The sequence below is a fragment of the Oryctolagus cuniculus genome, chromosome 3, assembly GCF_051225735.1.
Source record: "Oryctolagus cuniculus isolate XC-2025 breed Fujian yellow rabbit chromosome 3, ASM5122573v1, whole genome shotgun sequence".
Taxonomy (NCBI): Eukaryota; Metazoa; Chordata; class Mammalia; order Lagomorpha; family Leporidae; genus Oryctolagus; species Oryctolagus cuniculus.
In genome coordinates, this window is record NC_142869.1 from 102277991 (window position 1) to 102296908 (window position 18918).

At 33.5% G+C, this 18918-nt stretch overlaps 1 protein-coding gene across 4 annotated transcripts in view; it reads left to right on the forward strand.

The window, feature by feature from the left end:
- The window catches only part of LRP1B (LDL receptor related protein 1B), a 2138546-nt gene that overhangs the window by 1863806 nt on the left and 255822 nt on the right, over nt 1–18918 (forward strand). For all 4 annotated transcript variants that reach the window (XM_051849573.3, XM_070071546.2, XM_002712121.6 and 1 more), the window contains exons 58-60: nt 2474–2596; nt 3519–3700; nt 13837–14036. In XM_051849573.3, coding sequence (XP_051705533.3) covers nt 2474–2596; nt 3519–3700; nt 13837–14036 — 505 coding nt within the window. The remainder of the gene's footprint in view (nt 1–2473; nt 2597–3518; nt 3701–13836; nt 14037–18918) is intronic.

An 18918-nucleotide genomic window follows, 5' to 3' on the forward strand; every position in this document is an offset into this window, starting at 1 on the left:
GAATCCGGTGCCCCGACCGGGACTAGAACCTGGTGTGCCGGCGCCACTAGGTGGAGGATTAGCCTATTGAGCCGCGGTGCCAGCTATAGAGTATTATTAAAATGAATTTATTGAGCTCTCTACAGAACTCGTCTGGTATACATTAGATTTATATTTTAGGTTGATTCATTTATATTTGATTTATTTTGCACAGACAACTTCCTTGACATGCACAGTTAAGTGAACTTATTAAAGATGTGCTCCAATTTTTATGTGTGAAGGAATAGTTAATGAATCTTTGGAACCTGAGTCTGAATATCAGTTGCCGTTTTGAAATATTTTTCGTCATTATTCTTTATTAGTAATCTTGTCAGTAAGAAATATGCTTTCATTTATTCACTTGAGCTTAGTGGAGAATTCACACTGAGTCATATGTATTGCCTTGTGCCACTTGTTTGCAACCAATGGCATAGTATTTGGTGGGGTCAGCCTAGTTCAGGTTATCTTGATAATCTGGAACTGAAGAAAAAGAGATTGTTCATGTTAATTCAAATAAAATCATGAGATTTACATCTACAGTTTTAACATCATTGTATTACCAGAATGTAGCCTTGACGCATAAAGAAGAAAAAAAAAACACTATTTTTCAGAACTTTCTCTGTCTTGCTTCTATATCCAGACCTTTTTTTAGTTTAGGATAACCTTATAAGAAATAAAGTTTGAGCAGTAATCATTTAGCTTTGTCTGGAATCTTATAAAGGACTATAAATCTATAGCATTGTTGTTATTACTGTCAAAAACTGAGTTTTGGTGCCAGAAATGAGGTGTAAAAGGTTAAGCCTCCCATATGAGCACCTGCTTAAGACCCAGTTGCTCCACTTCTGATCCAGCTCCCTATTAATGCACCTGGGAAAGCATTGGAAGTTGAACCAAATCCTTGGGTTATTGCACCCACATGGGATACCCAGAAGAATCTCCTGGCTCCTGACTTCAGATCCGCCCAACTCTGGCCATTGTGGTCATTTGTGGAGTAAACCAGTAGGTGTAAGATCCCGTCTCTCTCTCTCTCTCTCTCTTTGTGTTTATGCATATCAAATGAATAAATAATAACCTTAAAAAACTGCTCTGTAGTTTCCAGAGTTATGTAAAAGTATCATTAATTAATTAATTAATTAATTCTGAGTTTTGAGAGTAGATGCAGGAATTGAACTGAACATCCTTTTATCCCTTCTCTCCAAAGCAAGTAAAAGAACCCGTCTCCTCAAAAATTCTAATCCTCACCCACAAGACAGCAGCACTCTAATCATGAGACTTAGCAAGTTCATGGTGAATGTTGATAGAATCAAGCTTTACATATATATATGTGTGCGTGCGTGTGTGTATATATATATATATATATGACATAGATCTCTTAGAGTTTTGCCAAGTGTCTATAACATCAATTATTTCCTAACTCACAAGGCCCAATATATCAATAAACCATTCATCTGTTAAAATGAGTTAGCACAATTGAAATTGTGATCCAAGTTGTGTTAGTCTGTTTAAGTAGTAAATATATGGGCTCTAACAATATGCCAAAATTAAACTGACTCCTAATAAATCATTTAGACAATTTCATAGCCAGGAGGATTCCCAAATCCTTTGTATAGTGCTCAAATCAAATAAAACTACAGAACTACCAAACCAAAAATCTGTAGCATCCAGAAACACAATAGCTGAATTTGTGCTGTTTTATTACCTGCTAAAAATGCATTGCCACGAGTCTGGAGGGAGGCATTTCCTCATCTCTCCAGCACGTGGAATAAAAGGATGCTGATTACCCACTTGCTCTTTGGTCAAATCCTCACCTAAGGTTGTAACTTTTTAAATTCTAGTATGACACTCTTGTCTGAAGGGCATTTGAAGAATGAAAAGGGAAACTGGTTGATGTTGGGACAAAGCAGTAGGGGAAGTAACCTTTCTAAACTCTCTTTGATAACTCAGTATATGGATTTCCAGGGCTTTTCTTAATTCTTCAGGGATGATAACAACATTCCAATTTAGATGTATGCTCTTTTCTGGTTCTACACAATAGGTCATATGGCATCAGATTTATACTTATATTAATTTAACATGATAATACTTAACATTTTCTCCTTAAAAGCAGTTCATGGTTTTCATATTATTAGCTATTTATTTATACTGTAAGTATTTCAAAATTATTGTGGCCTATTTGGAAAAATATTTTATGATAAATTATATGTATTTTTAAGTATATGATGTGGGACAAATGTGAATGTAGGATGATGTCCAAAAAGCTATTCATAACTGTTATTAATCACATATGCTATTTAATAGAATTAATCATAAATGTTTTTATGTTAATCATAAATGCTATTATTGTATAATAAAGCAAATTCAGATTCAAAGGGAGACACTATTCTCATGAATGCCTCACACATTTAAAAATTATTTCTATTAACTTTTATTGAAAAAATATTATTTTTATTTTTAGGGTTTAAACAATGTCATTGCTATAGACTTTGATTACAGAGAAGAATTCATCTATTGGATTGATTCCAGCAGACCCAATGGCAGTCGCATAAATAGAATGTGTTTAAATGGAAGTGATGTTAAGGTAACTATTTATTACAGTGATGTATTTTTGAACATATTATTGGTGTGACTGAGCAGAGCAGAAAATGGTATATTTTGGTAGTTATGATATTTGGAGAATGCATTAGCTTGGTTTCAATTTCATATTTGTACTGTGTACATTAATGACTACTTTAAGTAAGACATGTGAAGATTTTTGTCCCTACATTTCATTATAGAGTATTACTTGCAGCACGATAAGCTTCAAATTGGGTAAATATATCTTAATATGTAACTATCTATTGATTTCTCTGCAGCTGTAAGTTTCTTTTTTTTCTTTATATAGTCCTAAAAGCTACAAGAACTGAAAAATATTCACCATATATCAAGGATCACATTATATGCACCATATTTGTACATGTAGTTATATTTAGTATTGATGGGTTAGAATTGATTACAGGACTTATGTATCTTTACTTCCGCAGTTCATGTTCTTATTTGCATTTTCTTCTCTTATTCTAGTCATTTTAATATATAGTAAGAGCAGTTAGGGAAATGGTGAGTGCTATTGGTATCTCCCCAAAACCTGTTAAAGATAAATACTATCAATAATTCATTATGTATACGAATGTTACACAGAATTTTGCCGCACATTTTAAGACAATGAGTATATAAGCTCTAAAGAAAATGTGCAGCTATTGTGCATCAATTGTACAGCTATCCAAGAGCTTTTATTTTTGTATTTTTTTTCTTAAACCCATGTAATGTCGAGGAGATTTTACATATTAGCTAATTTGTCAGAAATATATAATGATATTGTGGTCAATTGCTTTCTACTTAAATTTTATTTCTGATAACTAAATAGTGTTCTATATCTCTATAAAAATCAGGAATCAATTGCTCTATTGCTCTATTTTTCTGTTAGTATTCAAACTATTAATTTTTAATTTTTTTAATTTTGCTAGGTAGTCCATAACACAGCTGTCCCGAATGCACTTGCTGTCGATTGGATTGGAAAAAATCTGTATTGGTCTGACACAGAAAAAAGGATCATTGAAGTATCCAAACTCAATGGCTTGTACCCTACCATACTCGTTAGTAAAAGGCTGAAGTTTCCCAGGGACCTGTGTTTAGATCCTCAAGCAGGGTTTGTAACAAATGTTAAAATTCCTTAAAATATTTCAGGTTTGGCTTGCTTCATTGTGGTAAATCTAGTCTTGAATGTTATTAATATGGAAGTCCAATGTAATGATTAAATGTTTAGAAGTTCTGAGAAATCAAAACCAATAATATGAATATCACATTGAAGGGTATAACTTAAAATTAGCACATTTTACCATAACTCTTAAATAGCTTCAAAACAGCTCTTTTTCTAATGAGTCAATATTCTTAAATTTGTTGTGGAAATACATTATGCAGATTTCACTGATTTAAAATTTTGGAGGAAAGGCAGATTAAGAACAAACTTTCAGATCATATTTTGCAATGTTTGTTATAGTCACAGATATGGGTATATGTAATATAATTATCTTGCAACATGTTCAGCAGAAGACATGAGGAATAGCTATGGAGAATAAATGACAAGGTGTATTATCAAATGCATTGTAAAGGAAGAGCAAAGTAGGGATATTGGGAAAGGTTCATGTTGTAGTTGTGTTTTATTAACCTTTCATTGAGAGAATAGGGACAAGTCATCACCAGGTTTAAGGAAAAAGAGAGGGGAAGATTTCAAATGAGGGATAAACATGCATTAAGATGTCATAGCTGTCTCATTTTCAAGCATGCTGTTCTGGTAGATGGAGAATGCATGTCCTACTTTTTGCTCTATTTATTTACAATGATTACATACTCCAGAATGATGCTTATAGAAGTTAAGCCTGCACAACATGTTTGTTAAAATGAAATATTTAGAGAAGGTATATCTTAAAATAAGACATGGTCACAGTTGCATAGGATAACTGTGGTAGTCTAAATTTTCTGACGTGTAAATTAATTTTCCATAATCTGTTTGATCAGTTCATTGCTTTTATCTCACCATATGCAACAATAAGGTTTTACTTCTTGAAAATGCATTTTAACTCTGGTTTTGTCCCCCATGTTTATAGTTGACAAAGTAATTATATTATAATATACTTTGTAGCCTAATTTTAAACATTAATTTGCATAAAGCAGTACCTAAGAAGTCTTACATTAAGAATGAATTTTTGTTTCCAAGATAACTGGCACAGCTTATTATTTTACTATATAATTATATAACCATTTTGTTGTTTTTGAATATTTTCTTTACCATAATAAAAAGTTTCAGAATAGTGTCAGTTTTATTTTAACTTAAAAAAAGTCACAAAACAGCTTGTTGCCACAGATATTTAAAGAAATAATGTCTAGAGATACTAAATTTAGCTACCATCTTTGTTCATGTGACTATTTTAAATATTTGACATTTTATCAGAAAGTGTTTATTTTCTAATGTCTAAACAGTTATCCTTTTCTTCAAAATCAACATGACTAGCTTAGTTTCTCATTTCTTCTATTCAAGACGTTTCATTTTGCAAAGAAAGAACATTACTTATTTGATAGCAGAGCTCTTGGTCCAGTGTTTAGATTGGGAGATAGCTTCAGATTTATTTTCCCATGTTAGTTATCACCCTATAAAATGAAAACAGCTTTAAGTTATCATCAACATAAATCCATCCATCAAAAGTATCATTAAAACAGCAAAACACTAAATTATTGCATATGTTATTAAAGGCTTGATGTTTTAATATTTGGATTTTGATATGGTTATGTGATATTATAGCCAAAGAAACATAAAGTATAGTTCTTTTTTAATGAAACAATCAAAGCCACTGTTTTAATAGATAAAATCTAATGGCACTTCTGTATTTCTATTGCTTTCTTAGTTCCCCAGAGTGATCCAGTAGGCAGCTCAGGTTTTAGCTTTTATGAGATGAACTTCAGGCTAAAACTGTAAAATATTATGCAACCCTGCCTCAAATCTGACTGCTTCTCTTTCCTCATCAGATGACCTGTATGAATTGCATATATTTTGAATATGCCATACTATTGACCCATACTTTTAAAAGTTTGATTTTTGTCCTGATTTGTGGTGAGGGAAAAGGCAAGGATTTATTTAAGACAGAGTAAGGCTCACTGAGCTGTTAACTGTAATTAAATACCAAACTTTTAGGAGTTGTCATAGGGAGAGTATTTCTATATTTTAATAATACTATCTCAATTATTCTACCTGTTAGTAAGAGGGTTGAAGAAGATACAGTAAACTCGAGGGTTGAAGAAGATACAGTAAACTCAATGGATTTTCCAATTTTTCTCCCAATTTCTAGAACTTTTATTTATTTATTTCTGCTTATTTAAAATGCAAAAGGAGGGAGGGAGGAAGAAGAGGGAAAGAGAGAGAGAGAACCAGAGAGGGAGAGAGTTCCTTGCTCTTCTGAATGACTCACTGCATGCCCACAGCAGCCAAAGCCAGCAGCCCAGAACTCAATCCAAGTCTCCCACAAGGTAGCAGGCAAAATGACTTGAAACATCATCTGCTGCCTCCCAGGTCGTACGCTAGCAAGAAGCTGGAATCAGAAGTGGAGCAGGGACTGGAACCCAAGAACTGCCATCTGAGATGCTGGTGTCCTAACTGGATATAAACCAGCACCAAACACTGCCTACCCTTTTTCAATTTTTTTCCCAATCATCTTGTTATTTGCTATAGTCTGAAAATTAGTATTGAAATTGATCATGAAATTGGGGTAATTAAAATGATTTCTATTTAATATTTATAAAATGATCATTTATACAATGTATATAAACATAACAATATAAAATATAAAGGCCATTAAGACTACCAAGCATAATTTTACTTTTTTAATAACTAAGATGCCATTTTAGGTTATCACAACAAGTCTGTTATGATATTAATGTGAAAGTATGTTATGCCCAAGTTAGCAAAATATAATTAATCTACTTAGTCATTTATTCTACTCATACTTCTTTATATTTTTGTGTATGTGATTATGTTCTAGGTAGAAGTATAAAAATAAAAGACACTGTACCTGTCTCCAAGTATTTCATCATCCAATCAGTTGGCAGAGGTTTGAATAATTGCAGTACAATACCTCTTATGGAAGAAAATATGTCTAGCTCAACTGGCATCAGATAAAGCTTTCTGGTTAGGAATGGTAGTCTTAGAAGTAGCACTGGGTTGCTGTGGTGTGGTGTAATGCTTCAAGCCACTTCATGCAATGCTGGCCTCCCATGTGGGCACTGGGTTGAGTCCTGGCTGCACCACTTCTGTTCCAGCTCTCTGCTATGGCCTAGGAAAGCAGAAGATGGTCCCTGCACCCATGTGGGAGACTTGGAAGAAGCTCCTGGCTCCTGGCTTTTGACTGGCTCAACCTTGGCCCTTCCAGCCACTTGAAGAGTGAACTAGCAGATGGAAGACCTCTCTCTCTCTCTCTTTCTGCCTCTGCCTCTCTGTAACTCTGCCTTTCAAATAAATAAATCTTAGAAAAAAAAAAAAAAGAAAAAGAAAGAGAAGTATCCAGCTTCCACCATGCATTTCAGTGTGGCAGGTATTTCTAGCTAAATGAATAGGCTTTGTGGGAAAGCACAAAACAGAATTGTAGGACATATCTAGTGAATTGCCAGGAACTCATATGATAGGAAAGTTAAGCATGTAATTGCTGTTCAGGTTTATTTTATGGAGTGGAAGAGAGCTAGGACTAAATTGAAACTCAACAGCAACAGAAAACTAACCAAATCTTAAGAGGCTTCTAACTTGGACAAACATGTAAATGGACACATAATTTCACAATTTCACCAGAATATGATTCAAGAAAGGGAAATGATAACTTTGTACATCTATTGAGCTTGTGAATTCCCATATAATAAAAATTATAAAGAAGAAAATTACTACTTTTATAGTATTTTGTAAATTAGAAAACTTTATCTTAGTTTTATCATTTTAGATACATATATCATTTATCCTGTCTCTGGAAAATATATGGTTATTTTGATTATGTGCTGTTTATTATATAATAAGAAAATTCAACTTCAAACTAAGTGATTTTTCTCAGAATCATTTAGGTAATAAGATATTAAAATATATATTTAAGCAAGTTTTCAGCCTTTGGCCCCATGTTTTTCTTTTTACATCAATTGGAGATTCTAGTAACTCAGATCTTGAATCATAAGCATGTTTTGCAAGAGTCGTGCAAACATGATATAAGGGAAAAAGAACCCCAAATCATACCTTTGTCTGCTTTAACAATTGACTTTTTTAAAAGTCTTCAAAGTTAGTATAGATGATTTTAGCTTTTGAAAAAAAAAAAAGAGGTGAGTGTAAGTTATTACTAGCAATGAAAGCTATATTTTCATTTTGGTTTACCTAATATTAGCAGATTCACAAGCAAATAATAATAGGTACAATTTAAAATTTGAAATATATGTTAAAAAATATGAGAAGAACACTTTATATACTGTGTGTATCCACTGTTGCCAAAATGGATAATAGTGCAGGAAATTTGGAAAAGCATATTTTATGTTTCTGTATCTTGGCTTATGTTAGCCCTTATTCTTCTAATGCCTGTCTGCTTTTTGTGTAGTTGCAATAAGCACACATTTTTCTGTGACCAGCAGAAATATCACTGTATGGAACATTCTAGGTGGCTACTACATATTGAACTTGTAACATTATGTAACTATGTTCAGTGTAAATGTTTCCCTCTACGTATATAAAGTGAATTTCCTTTATACAAACACCACCACTTAGTCTGTGTATACCTAACACAGAAACAGTGTGAAGACCCTTTAAGGAGATAATAAATGGTTAACTTGATGCACCGGTAGCATGGCTACCCCTACTTAGATATTATGCTTGCACATATGCACAAACCAATGCATTGATATGTAAATCACCTACTTTGTTTCAAAGATAAAAGTCTTAAGGGAACTTCTGTTATGAGGAAGTGAAAAACTTACCAGAATGAAAACTCAGTTGCTGATTTCTGTGGGGAAACAGAATTAAATTATGCACTTAAAGAAAAACTTTTTCCTAACAATTTTTAATCCTATCCAAAAAGCTGACTTCAATGTTCCCATATTTAGGCAAAAAAGAAAATCTCAGAAAATGAATATAGATGATCCATTTTATAATTCAAAATCAGAATTAGTTGTAGGTGGAAGAAGTTTCTCTAAATCTGTTACCTGAATTTAGAAAAAAAAAAAATTAAGCTGAGAGAGGACTTCTACTTAATTCATTTTAATGAAATTTAGTGTATTATATGAAAGTAAAAGACAGACTTAGAATGACAGATTCTTGTTTTTGTGTTTACAAGCAAACTATTTATTACTTATTTACACCTTATTATAACTTATTCAATAGGTCCTACTGTGATCTTGGTAAACATTATCTAGGAGCTATTTAGAAATCTTCATATTTTCACTGAAGCTTTCATTTTCAGTTTTAATTATTTATGAAAACATACATAGTAATTTTAAGTAGCCTATATATAAAGTTCATTTACCATTATTTCTATTTATTTGAAAGAATGAAAGCCAGAATGAGAGCAAGCAAGTGAGATTCCATCTGCTTGGTTTACTCCTCAAAGGCCTGCAACAGCCATGTCTGGGCCAAGCTTAAGCCAGGAGCCTGGGATTCCAATCTGTTTTCCCATTTAGGTGTCAGAAACACAAGTCCTTGAGCCACTTTCTGCCGCTCTCCCATAGAGTGTGCATTGGAAGGAAGCTGGGTAGGAAATAGAGATAGGACTCCATCTCAGGCACACTGATATGGCCTTCATGGGTCCCAAACAGTAACCTCACCTGCTGTGCCACAACACCAGCCCTGCTTTAGGTAGATTTTGATTATAATTGCAAGCATATGTAAATAGCTAAACTGAAATAATGAAGACTATATCTAATGAAGTGGTTTGGATATATTCTTCTTTTTTTTATGTTTTTTTTTATTTTTTTTAAACTTTTATTTAATGAATATAAATTTCCAAAGTACGACTTATGGATTACAATGGCTTCCCCCCCATACCGTCCTTCCCACCCACAACCCTCCCCTTTCCCACTCCCTCTCCCCTTCCATTCACATCGATTCATTTTCGATTATCTTAATATACAGAAGATCAGCTTAGTATACATCAAGTATGGATTTCAACAGTTTACTCCCACACAGAAACATAAAGTGAAAAATAATAGATGATTTTTTTTAAATGATGATGAAATCAGAGCAGACCTATTGTCATGTTTAATCCCAGTGAGAGTCAAGTTGGGAATTGATAATTTCTTTTTTTTTTTTTTTTTTTTTACAGAGGATCAGTTTAGTATGCATTAAGTAAGGATTTCAACAGTTTGCACCCCCATAGAAACACAAAGTGAAATATATTGTTTGAGTACTCGTTATAGCATTAAATCTCAATGTACAGCACATTAAGGACAGAGATCCTACACGAGGAGTAAGTGCACAGTGACTCCTGTTGTTGACTTTACCAATTGACACTCCTGTCTATGGCATCAGTAATCTCCCTATGCTCCAGTCATGAGTTTCCAAGGCTATGGAAGCCCTCTGAGTTCTCCGACTCTTATCTTGTTTAGACAAGGTCATAGTTAAAGTGGAGGTTCTCTCCTCCCTTCAGAGAAAGGTACCTCCTTCTTTGATGACCTGTTCTTTCCACTGGGATCTCACTCTCAGAGATCTTTTGCCAGAGTGTCTTGGCTTTCCATGCCTGAAATACTCTCATGAGCTTTTCAGCCAGCTCCGAATGACTTTAGGGCTGATTCTGAGGCCAGAGTGCTATTTAGGACATCTGCCATTCTATGAGTCTGCTGAGTATCTCACTTCCCATGTTGGATCACTCTCCCCTTTATTTATTCCATTGGTTAGCGTTAGCAGGTACTAGACTTGTCTATGTGCTCCCTTTGACTCCCAGTCCCTCCACCATGACCAACTGTGAACTGAAACTGATCACCTGGAACAGTGAGATGGCATTGGTACATGCCACCTCGATGGGATTGAATTGGAATCCCCTGGTATGCTTCCAACTCCACCACTTGGGGCAAGTCAGCCTGAGCATGTCCCAAATTATACATCTCTTCCCTCTCCCATTCCCACTCCCATGTTCTTCTTAATGTTAAATGCTATTTTAATTTTTTTATTTGCTGAAAATGAAATTTTAGAATTCTTAAAAAATAACATGGTGTAGAGAAAGTATGAATACATTTAATCATACATAACACATGTGAAAGAGTCTGATATAAGCATATCACATTTAGCAGGAAAAAATAATGTATCAGTGTTAGCAAGATTCAGGGCCAGTGAGGCAAGGGGGAATGTTCTCCAGGTAAATTTTCTTTTGATTTTTACGTATCTCTAAACCAGTTTTTTTCCCTTTTGTTTCTATGTTTTCACTATCTTTAGTATAGAGATGATGTTCCTCCAGAAACTTGTTATAAAAGAACACATTGTGGGTTTTTTTAGATTCACTTCATTGATGGCTATTGATCCTGAGAATTTTTTCATGTGCTTGTTGGCCTTTTGAAAATATACTCTCTTGAAAAAAATACCTATTCAAATCCTTTGCCCATTTCTTAACTGGATTGTTTGTTTTGTTGTTGTTGAATTTCTTGAGCTTATTTTAGATTCTGGATGTTAACCTTTTATCAGTTGCATAGTTTGCAAATAGTTTGTCCCATTCTGTTGGATGCCTCTTCACTTTGTTGAATGTTTCTTTTGCAGTGCATAAGTTTCTCAGCTTGATGTAACCCATTTGTCAATTTAGGTTTGGATTGCCTGTGCTTCTGGGGTCTTTTCCAAGAAGTCTTTGCCTATGCCAGTGTATTCAAGATTTTCCCCAATGTTCTCTACTAATTTGGTGGTATCAGGTTGCAGATTTAGGTCCTTGATCCATTTTGAGTGGATTTTTGTGTAAAGTGTATTGTAGGGGTCTAGTTTCACACTTCTGCACATGGTAGATCCAGTTTCCCCAGCACCATTTGTTAAAGAGACTGTCACTCTTACAGGGATTGATTTTAACTCCTTTGTCAAAGATAAGTTGTTTGTAGATGCATTGATTTCTGGAGTTTCTATTCTGTTTCATTGCTCTACGTGTCTGTTTTTGTTTTTTTTTCCAGTACCAGGATTTTTTGATTATAATTGTCCTGTAGTATATCTTGAAATCAGGTATTGTGATGCCACTGGCTTTGTTAGTATCACTATTAATATCACTTTACTTCCTCACCCTGGTCACACCTGCAATGTCCTGCTCTCTGTAACTTCCAGTAGTATACTATTTTATTTTCACAAAATAAACTTTTTTAAAAGATTTTTTTAAAAAATTTTAACTGACCTAATTATGCTACAAATTGATGCGGTAATGTGATGCTTTATTGTATGTATACATGGTGTAATGTCCAATCTGAATAAACATTTCTGTCTCCTTAAATATTTATCATTTCTTTCAGTGAAATTATTTAGAATCATCTCATGACTTTTGATTTTAGAAAACTACACAGTACAGCATCATTATCTATAGTCATCCTACTTTGCAATTAAACACCAGAACTTCTTGTATCTTGGTACCCATCTTTTCTTCATCCTTCCCTCCAGCACATTCTTCCCAGCCTCTGGCAATCGCTATACTGCTCTTGACTTCTATGAGATCCACTTAAGATTCCACATATGGTGGGATTCTACGTAATATGTGTGGATATTATTCACTTTGTCTGAATACCATATTTTCTTTATCAGTTAATAACTTGATGGACATTTGGGTAATTGATAGTTCTTGCCTAGTATGAAAAGTGCTGCAATAAACTTTCACACATTGATTTCAGTCAATTTTGATATATTTATAGTAATAGTAATACTGGATCAATGGTAGTTCTAATTTTATTTTTTGAGGTACCTCTGTTTAACACAATGGCTGTACTTATTCTCTCCAACACTGTGTGCAAGTCTTCTTGTTTCTCCACACCCTTGCCTTCAATTGCTATTCTTTGGCTTTTTTGTAATAGACATTCTAACTAGAGGTGATAGCTCATTGTGGTTTTGATTTGCATTTTTCTGATGATCAATGGTGTTGAACCTTTTTTTTTTTTTTTTCATGTACTTGTTGACTACTTGTATGTCTTCCTTGAAAAATATGTTTGGGTCTGCCCATTTTAATTGGATTATATTTTTCTTATGTTGTATGAGTTCTTTAAATATTTTCGTTAGTATCTGCTTGTTAGATGTATAGTTTGCAAGTATTTTCTACTATTCTTTTGGTTCTCATTTATCTGAGTGCCCACATCCCACATCAGAGTGTCAGAGTTCAGTTCTCTGCTTTAGCTCCTGAACTCCAGCTTCCTGCTAAAGCAAATCCCAAAAGGCAAGGAAAATGGCTCAAGTAATTAAATGGATTCCGGGCATCCAAGTGGGAGATCTAGATTGTGTTCCCAGATTCTGGCTGTAGCCCTAGTCCAGTCCCAGCTATCCTGAGCAAGCCAGCAGAGGGCAGCTCTCTCTCTTTATCTCTGCCTCTCACATTCAAGAGGCTACATCCTTTGCTGTGCATTAGCACTTTGGTTTGATGAAGCCTCATTTGTCTAATTTTCCATTTTCCTCTGTGCCTTTGGGACCTGATCCAAACCAATAACATAATATACTATAAATCAGTGCTATGCAGTAGGACTTTCTCTGATTAAGGAAGTGCTCTGTGTTCATGTTGTTAGATATGATAGCCACTGGACTCATGCTGTTACTAAATACTTGGCATGTGGTTAGTTCAACTAAGGAACAATCCAGCTAATTCATTTTAATTTGACTTTAATTACTTCAAACTTCATTATAGTTGGCTAGTGGCTACTACATTGAACAATGCACATTCAAACATATGAAATGTATGCCTGCAAAATTCCTTTGAAGCTTTTGTAGATAAAATCAAAAAGAAAAAAACATTCATATTGTTTTATAATATATATATTTCAAAAGTTTACATCTCATGTTGAGTATATATAATGTTAACACTTGCTAATATAAATATTTATATATGAATTATATATATGACTTTGTATGATAAAGGAAACATGGTTAAAACTAAAAGAATACTTCAAACAATAATGAGTAAAAAAACATATATTTGTTTTGACATATGATTCTTTAAAAGCTACAACACAGAGAGATACTGAGAATTGATTTGGTAACAGTTGAGCAAAGAAACGAAATGTGTGTGATGTTTTACTCCTGGAGTATGTGTAAATAAACTGACTATTGATTTTCTTTCCTAGATATTTGTATTGGATTGATTGCTGTGAGTATCCTCACATTGGCCGTGTTGGAATGGATGGAACCAATCAGAGTGTTGTCATAGAAACCAAGATTTCTAGACCTATGGCACTAACAATAGATTATGTCAACCACAGACTCTACTGGGCTGATGAAAATCACATTGAATTTAGCAACATGGATGGATCTCACAGACACCAAGGTTGGTCTAGTAGAATAAATGATTCAGTATCATATCAGTGAATAAAATATTCATTTGAAAATTATTTACTTTTTCTAACAAAACACATTTCTTAATTTAAGATTAATTACTATACTCCTTGATGACATACTAATAAGTTAGAATTATATATATATTTCTTCAATAATTATCTAATTTATGCATAAAATCAGTTTGACAATGTCAATATTTCATTAAAATTTAATAGTGTTTTCTAAAACATTTTATAGTAAAAACTGATTTATAAATTAATACACACAATTATTTTAATTGAATTGGAATATTGGATTTCACTTGTAATCCTGAATTGTTAGTGCAGTCTGGTAGGATTTCAGTTTTCTTAGAAAAAATAAAAACAGTAAAGGTATGGTTCTTTAGACATAGTAAAGTAATATTATTTAAAATTATCAACTGTCAAGCTATGTATATGGTTAAATTTATTGTTGTCCAATCAACAGCAGTGAGAAAAGTTAACATGTTAACAGATTTCAAATTAGAGTTTCATTCACAAAATAGTGTGATACTGTTTCTCTGGTTTTTAAAATGACTCCCAATAGTTTAAAAGCTCTGTAAAATAAATGAATAAATATTGGATATAGAGGGATATAACACTGGCATTATGGATCAAGTAGAAATCTTATGAGAGAAACTTATAGGTGAAGATGAAGAAATTAACAATAGTGAAGGAGAAGAATGTAATTGAGAAGAAATAAAGCAAAAACATAATATGAATATAATAGAACTCACAAATGATGCAAAGGAACTCTAAAAATATTTTTGATGCAGGTAATTTTTCAAGGATTAGACTTTCCCTTGTATTAAAAATGAAAAATGATTTTGATGATTTTTCATGGCCTATATCATTTTAATTGTTAAGTGTTTTCATTTCCAAGAGCTTCTTAAAAGATAAGCTTCAAGATGAGGTATCAAAGGCTGCCTACCTATTAATATGGTTTCTCTTATCAGAATGCTTCCTTCTCTGGAACTAAGTTTAGGACAGATCCTTTGGAGAAGGGAAGGGGGGAAAATAGTAAGAGCAATTATTATTGACAGGTGAGACTCTGAAAATGTATGCACTTGAGAAAGATGAAGCCACTGAGTTAAAAAAATAAATAAATGGAAGGCATTGAAGTCACACAAACGTTTATTGTTGCCTAAACTCCTTTCATTGGTTGTTTAAACAAAATTTTTGAAATGAAGCAACTGGAGGAGGATCTTAGAAGTGCTTTAAAATTATTTATTTATTTTTTTATTTGCAAGGCAAAAGGACATAAAGAGAGAAAACACACAAACAGCCTAATTGTATCCGGGGTTGGATCAGGCCAAAACATGAAACCAGAAACTTGATTTGTGTGTCCCATGCAGTTGGCGGGGGTCCAGCTGCTTGAACCATCATTTGCTGACCCCTAGAATGTGCATTACTAGAAATCTGGAATCAAGATAGGAGCTAGGACACAAACAGAGGCATTCTAATGTGGGAGGTGGGCGTGTCACAAGAGAACCACCTGTCTTCCTAGCCAAAAGCCTGGCCCAAGGTGCTTCTTTTTAATGATAAGAATACTGAGGTATGACGAGTGTCCTTGGATGGCTCACTTATTTAGATATTGAAATTCTAATAATTCTAATTATGGAGTTGAACACCTCATCCAGTTGCACTTTGAGTGAAAAATTACTGCTTTAAGATTTTAATTACTTCAAAAGTAATATTGACAAATCAAAATCACTCAAAACATTCACAAGTTATATCTCCTCCAAAGAATCATAATCAAATAATCTGCATTATTTTTCGATAATGTAATTGAAAGTCCCTGTTGTTATTTTCCTATGTACTATTAATATGTTCACTTTTTGGAGTTTATATAAAGCACTAGATTGTTTGGATGTATTAATTTGTGCAAAATTTTCCATTTTCAGTGAAACATCTATAAATTTAAGTTATGAAGATGAGGATTTAAAAATACACTAAAGCATCAAATGTTTGCTATTTTGATTTGAGCTTTTGATGTTCGAGTAACAAGCATTATAGTTAAGAAATATTAGATCTATTAGAAACTATTGAGTCCATATTCTTATTATCAAAAAATACATCACATATGTGGTTGATGAATTCTTTCAAAAACTTAATACAAAATTAAATGCATGTAAATGAAGTGTCTTTCAGTTCTGTTACTAGTGCTAACTTTGGGTCTAGAGATATTTTTTAGGGAGAAATGTGCTAAATTTATTACAGAGTTAAATATTTGGCTGAACAGTAGTCTAGCCTGATGATATTAAAAAAATTTAATTTGATTTTGAAAGTACCTTGAGGTTCAGGTGAGAGAAAAGGAATGTAATAGTTCTGCAACTTTCAGAAATATTTTTCCTAAAGGCTCAAAAAGACTGATGAAAAATTCATTAAGTGCTTTATCAGACATCTGCCAATACCTGAGTTCAGGCCAATAATTACCTGGTAGTTGCTAATGAGGTACTAATTGTAGCCAACCTGAGTGATGCCCATCTCCGGCGTCAGTGAAAAGGAGAGCCATTCATTTGCCATGTTTGTAAAAAGGAATTGGCTTATTCTCCTTCTTACATTTGCCCTATAAATACGTAGGAGAATGCTTGTTTTCCAGGCTGCATATTTGCAGGTGGAAAAATTAGACTTTTTATATAATAATTTCTGTATTTCCTTTCACCTGATCAGTATTATCAGTAACATTTCTTTTATTTTTAAAGTGAGGTAGGACCTACTAATTATAACAATGTAATCTGAAAGTATGAAGAGAATATGAGACATTTCAGTATAAGAGCTATTTTTCATAAGCCAAATTTTAATCATGAAGAAGAGTTAACCCTTGAATAGGTCTTTTGTGCTTCACAAAGTTTTCCCCCAAACATATTTTAATAAAACTACATAGTAACTTCATTGGTGAATCATTTTTAAAATTATTTGTCTAGATTGAGACCTCTGAAGTTTCTAAATTGTTTACTAAGTGGAAGACTGGTTTAGATTTGAGATGCACACGCCTGGCAGCTTGCTTGTCAATTTTTAGCCGTCTTTCTCTGCTACAGCCTCTAATCCAGCTCTTTATCCTACGAAGATCAAATACCATGATGCAAATTAAGCCAAAGAATATCAAACTACATTAGTTTGCTAGCTTGGAAACATTTGGATGCAAGCTTAGTCACAATAACCTGTCCCTAACCTCTGTTTGTATTAGTCTACATGTTTTCACTACAATAACAATATTAATTATTTATTTTGATAATATAAATAATATTAACAATATAATGGTACAATTAATTGTATGCATGCTACTGAATTAAGTCAGATTTTTTATTTTAAATTACATCTTCATGGGTTCATTACTTTAATTTTTCTGATTTTTTTTTTCCTTTAAGCTATAGCCATTCATTCATTCACTCAGTCAGAAACATTTCTTGATCTTTCCAGGCACTGTGCTAGCCCTGGTGTTGTAAAGATGACTAAATCCCTGTCTTTATCACAGTCCAATGAGAAAAACTGATACAAGGGGAAAGACATAATTTAGATTGAGGTTAAATGTATGCAAAATATTGTGAAAATGGAAGTATGGGGAAGTCTTTGTTGGAGTGCATACATCTTTGAGAAGTCTGTGAGATTTAGTAAAAGCTTGCCATACAGGGAAAATATGGGAAGGATTCCTCATGCAGAGGGAACAGCATGGGCAAAGATGTAACAGAATCTTGAAACAGCATGGGGTTTACACAATTTGGCTATGGCTGGAAGTCTTATAAGAGAGAGATAATGACACTAGATGAACAAGAGCAAATTGGGGCCAGATTGTGACAAGCCTGGTATGCTACATAATTTGGAATTTATCCTTTAGGTCATAGGGAGCCATTGATGGTATTTAGTTGATAGAGTGCTGTTATTAGATTTGACAACAGCATGGAAAATGAAAGACCCTGGAAGGGCAACCAATTTAGAGACTGTTAAAGTATTTTAGGAGAAAATGCTTGAAGTGATTATAGCTATGGGGATGGAGATACAGTGTTAGATTCAGTAGTGATTTAGCAGATAAAGTAGGCGAGATCTGTAAGCTGAAAATAGCACAAATATTGGTAATGGAGTTGTACATATGATATGTATCATATGGTTAAGTAGGGAAAAGAATTCCTATTTTCAATAACTATCAAAATCATATTTTGTATATATTTGAAAGAATTAAATGTACCAATGTAAATCTAACTTAAAATTCAGTAAGAAAATATAATTGTAAAATATGTTAATTTTAACAGCATGGTCAGCAAAGCAGCATTCTAAAGATGTGGTTAAGTATCCTGTTTTATCTTTCCCTAACACCTACTTTAGCCACTTGCTAGTTTACCTGGATCAAAGATTGAAGATGAGGGCAACTGTTTCCTCATACTTTCTCCTGAGACATGAAATAGGTTCACTGAGGGACTTGGCATTCTTAGGACAGTCTCCAGATTGGCATGTGCAGTTTTTATATAAGTCCTTAAAGAAAAATAGAATGATTCCAAATATATGAATAATAATCTTATTGTAGGTCTACAAATCTGTGGCCAATTGCTTCTGCCCTCAAACCATATCCCCCCCTCAGTGAATTTATGTTTAGATTTTGGATGAGAAATAATAAAGCCTTGCTGAAGTAATGATGTTTAAATGAAAGGATCACTTCGAACCAGAGAAAGCAAACCTTTAGGATCATGTAGAAGCCTGATGAACCTAAGAATGCAGATTAGGTTAGGGTAGAATGTGCTGCCAGCTAGCTTATTCACCCTGATCACTATAGGCAATTTATCTGGCTTCAGTTACTTCATCTATAGGAACATGGGTGTTGGGAAAAATGGCATCAAAGGTAATTCCAGAGCTAAAGTT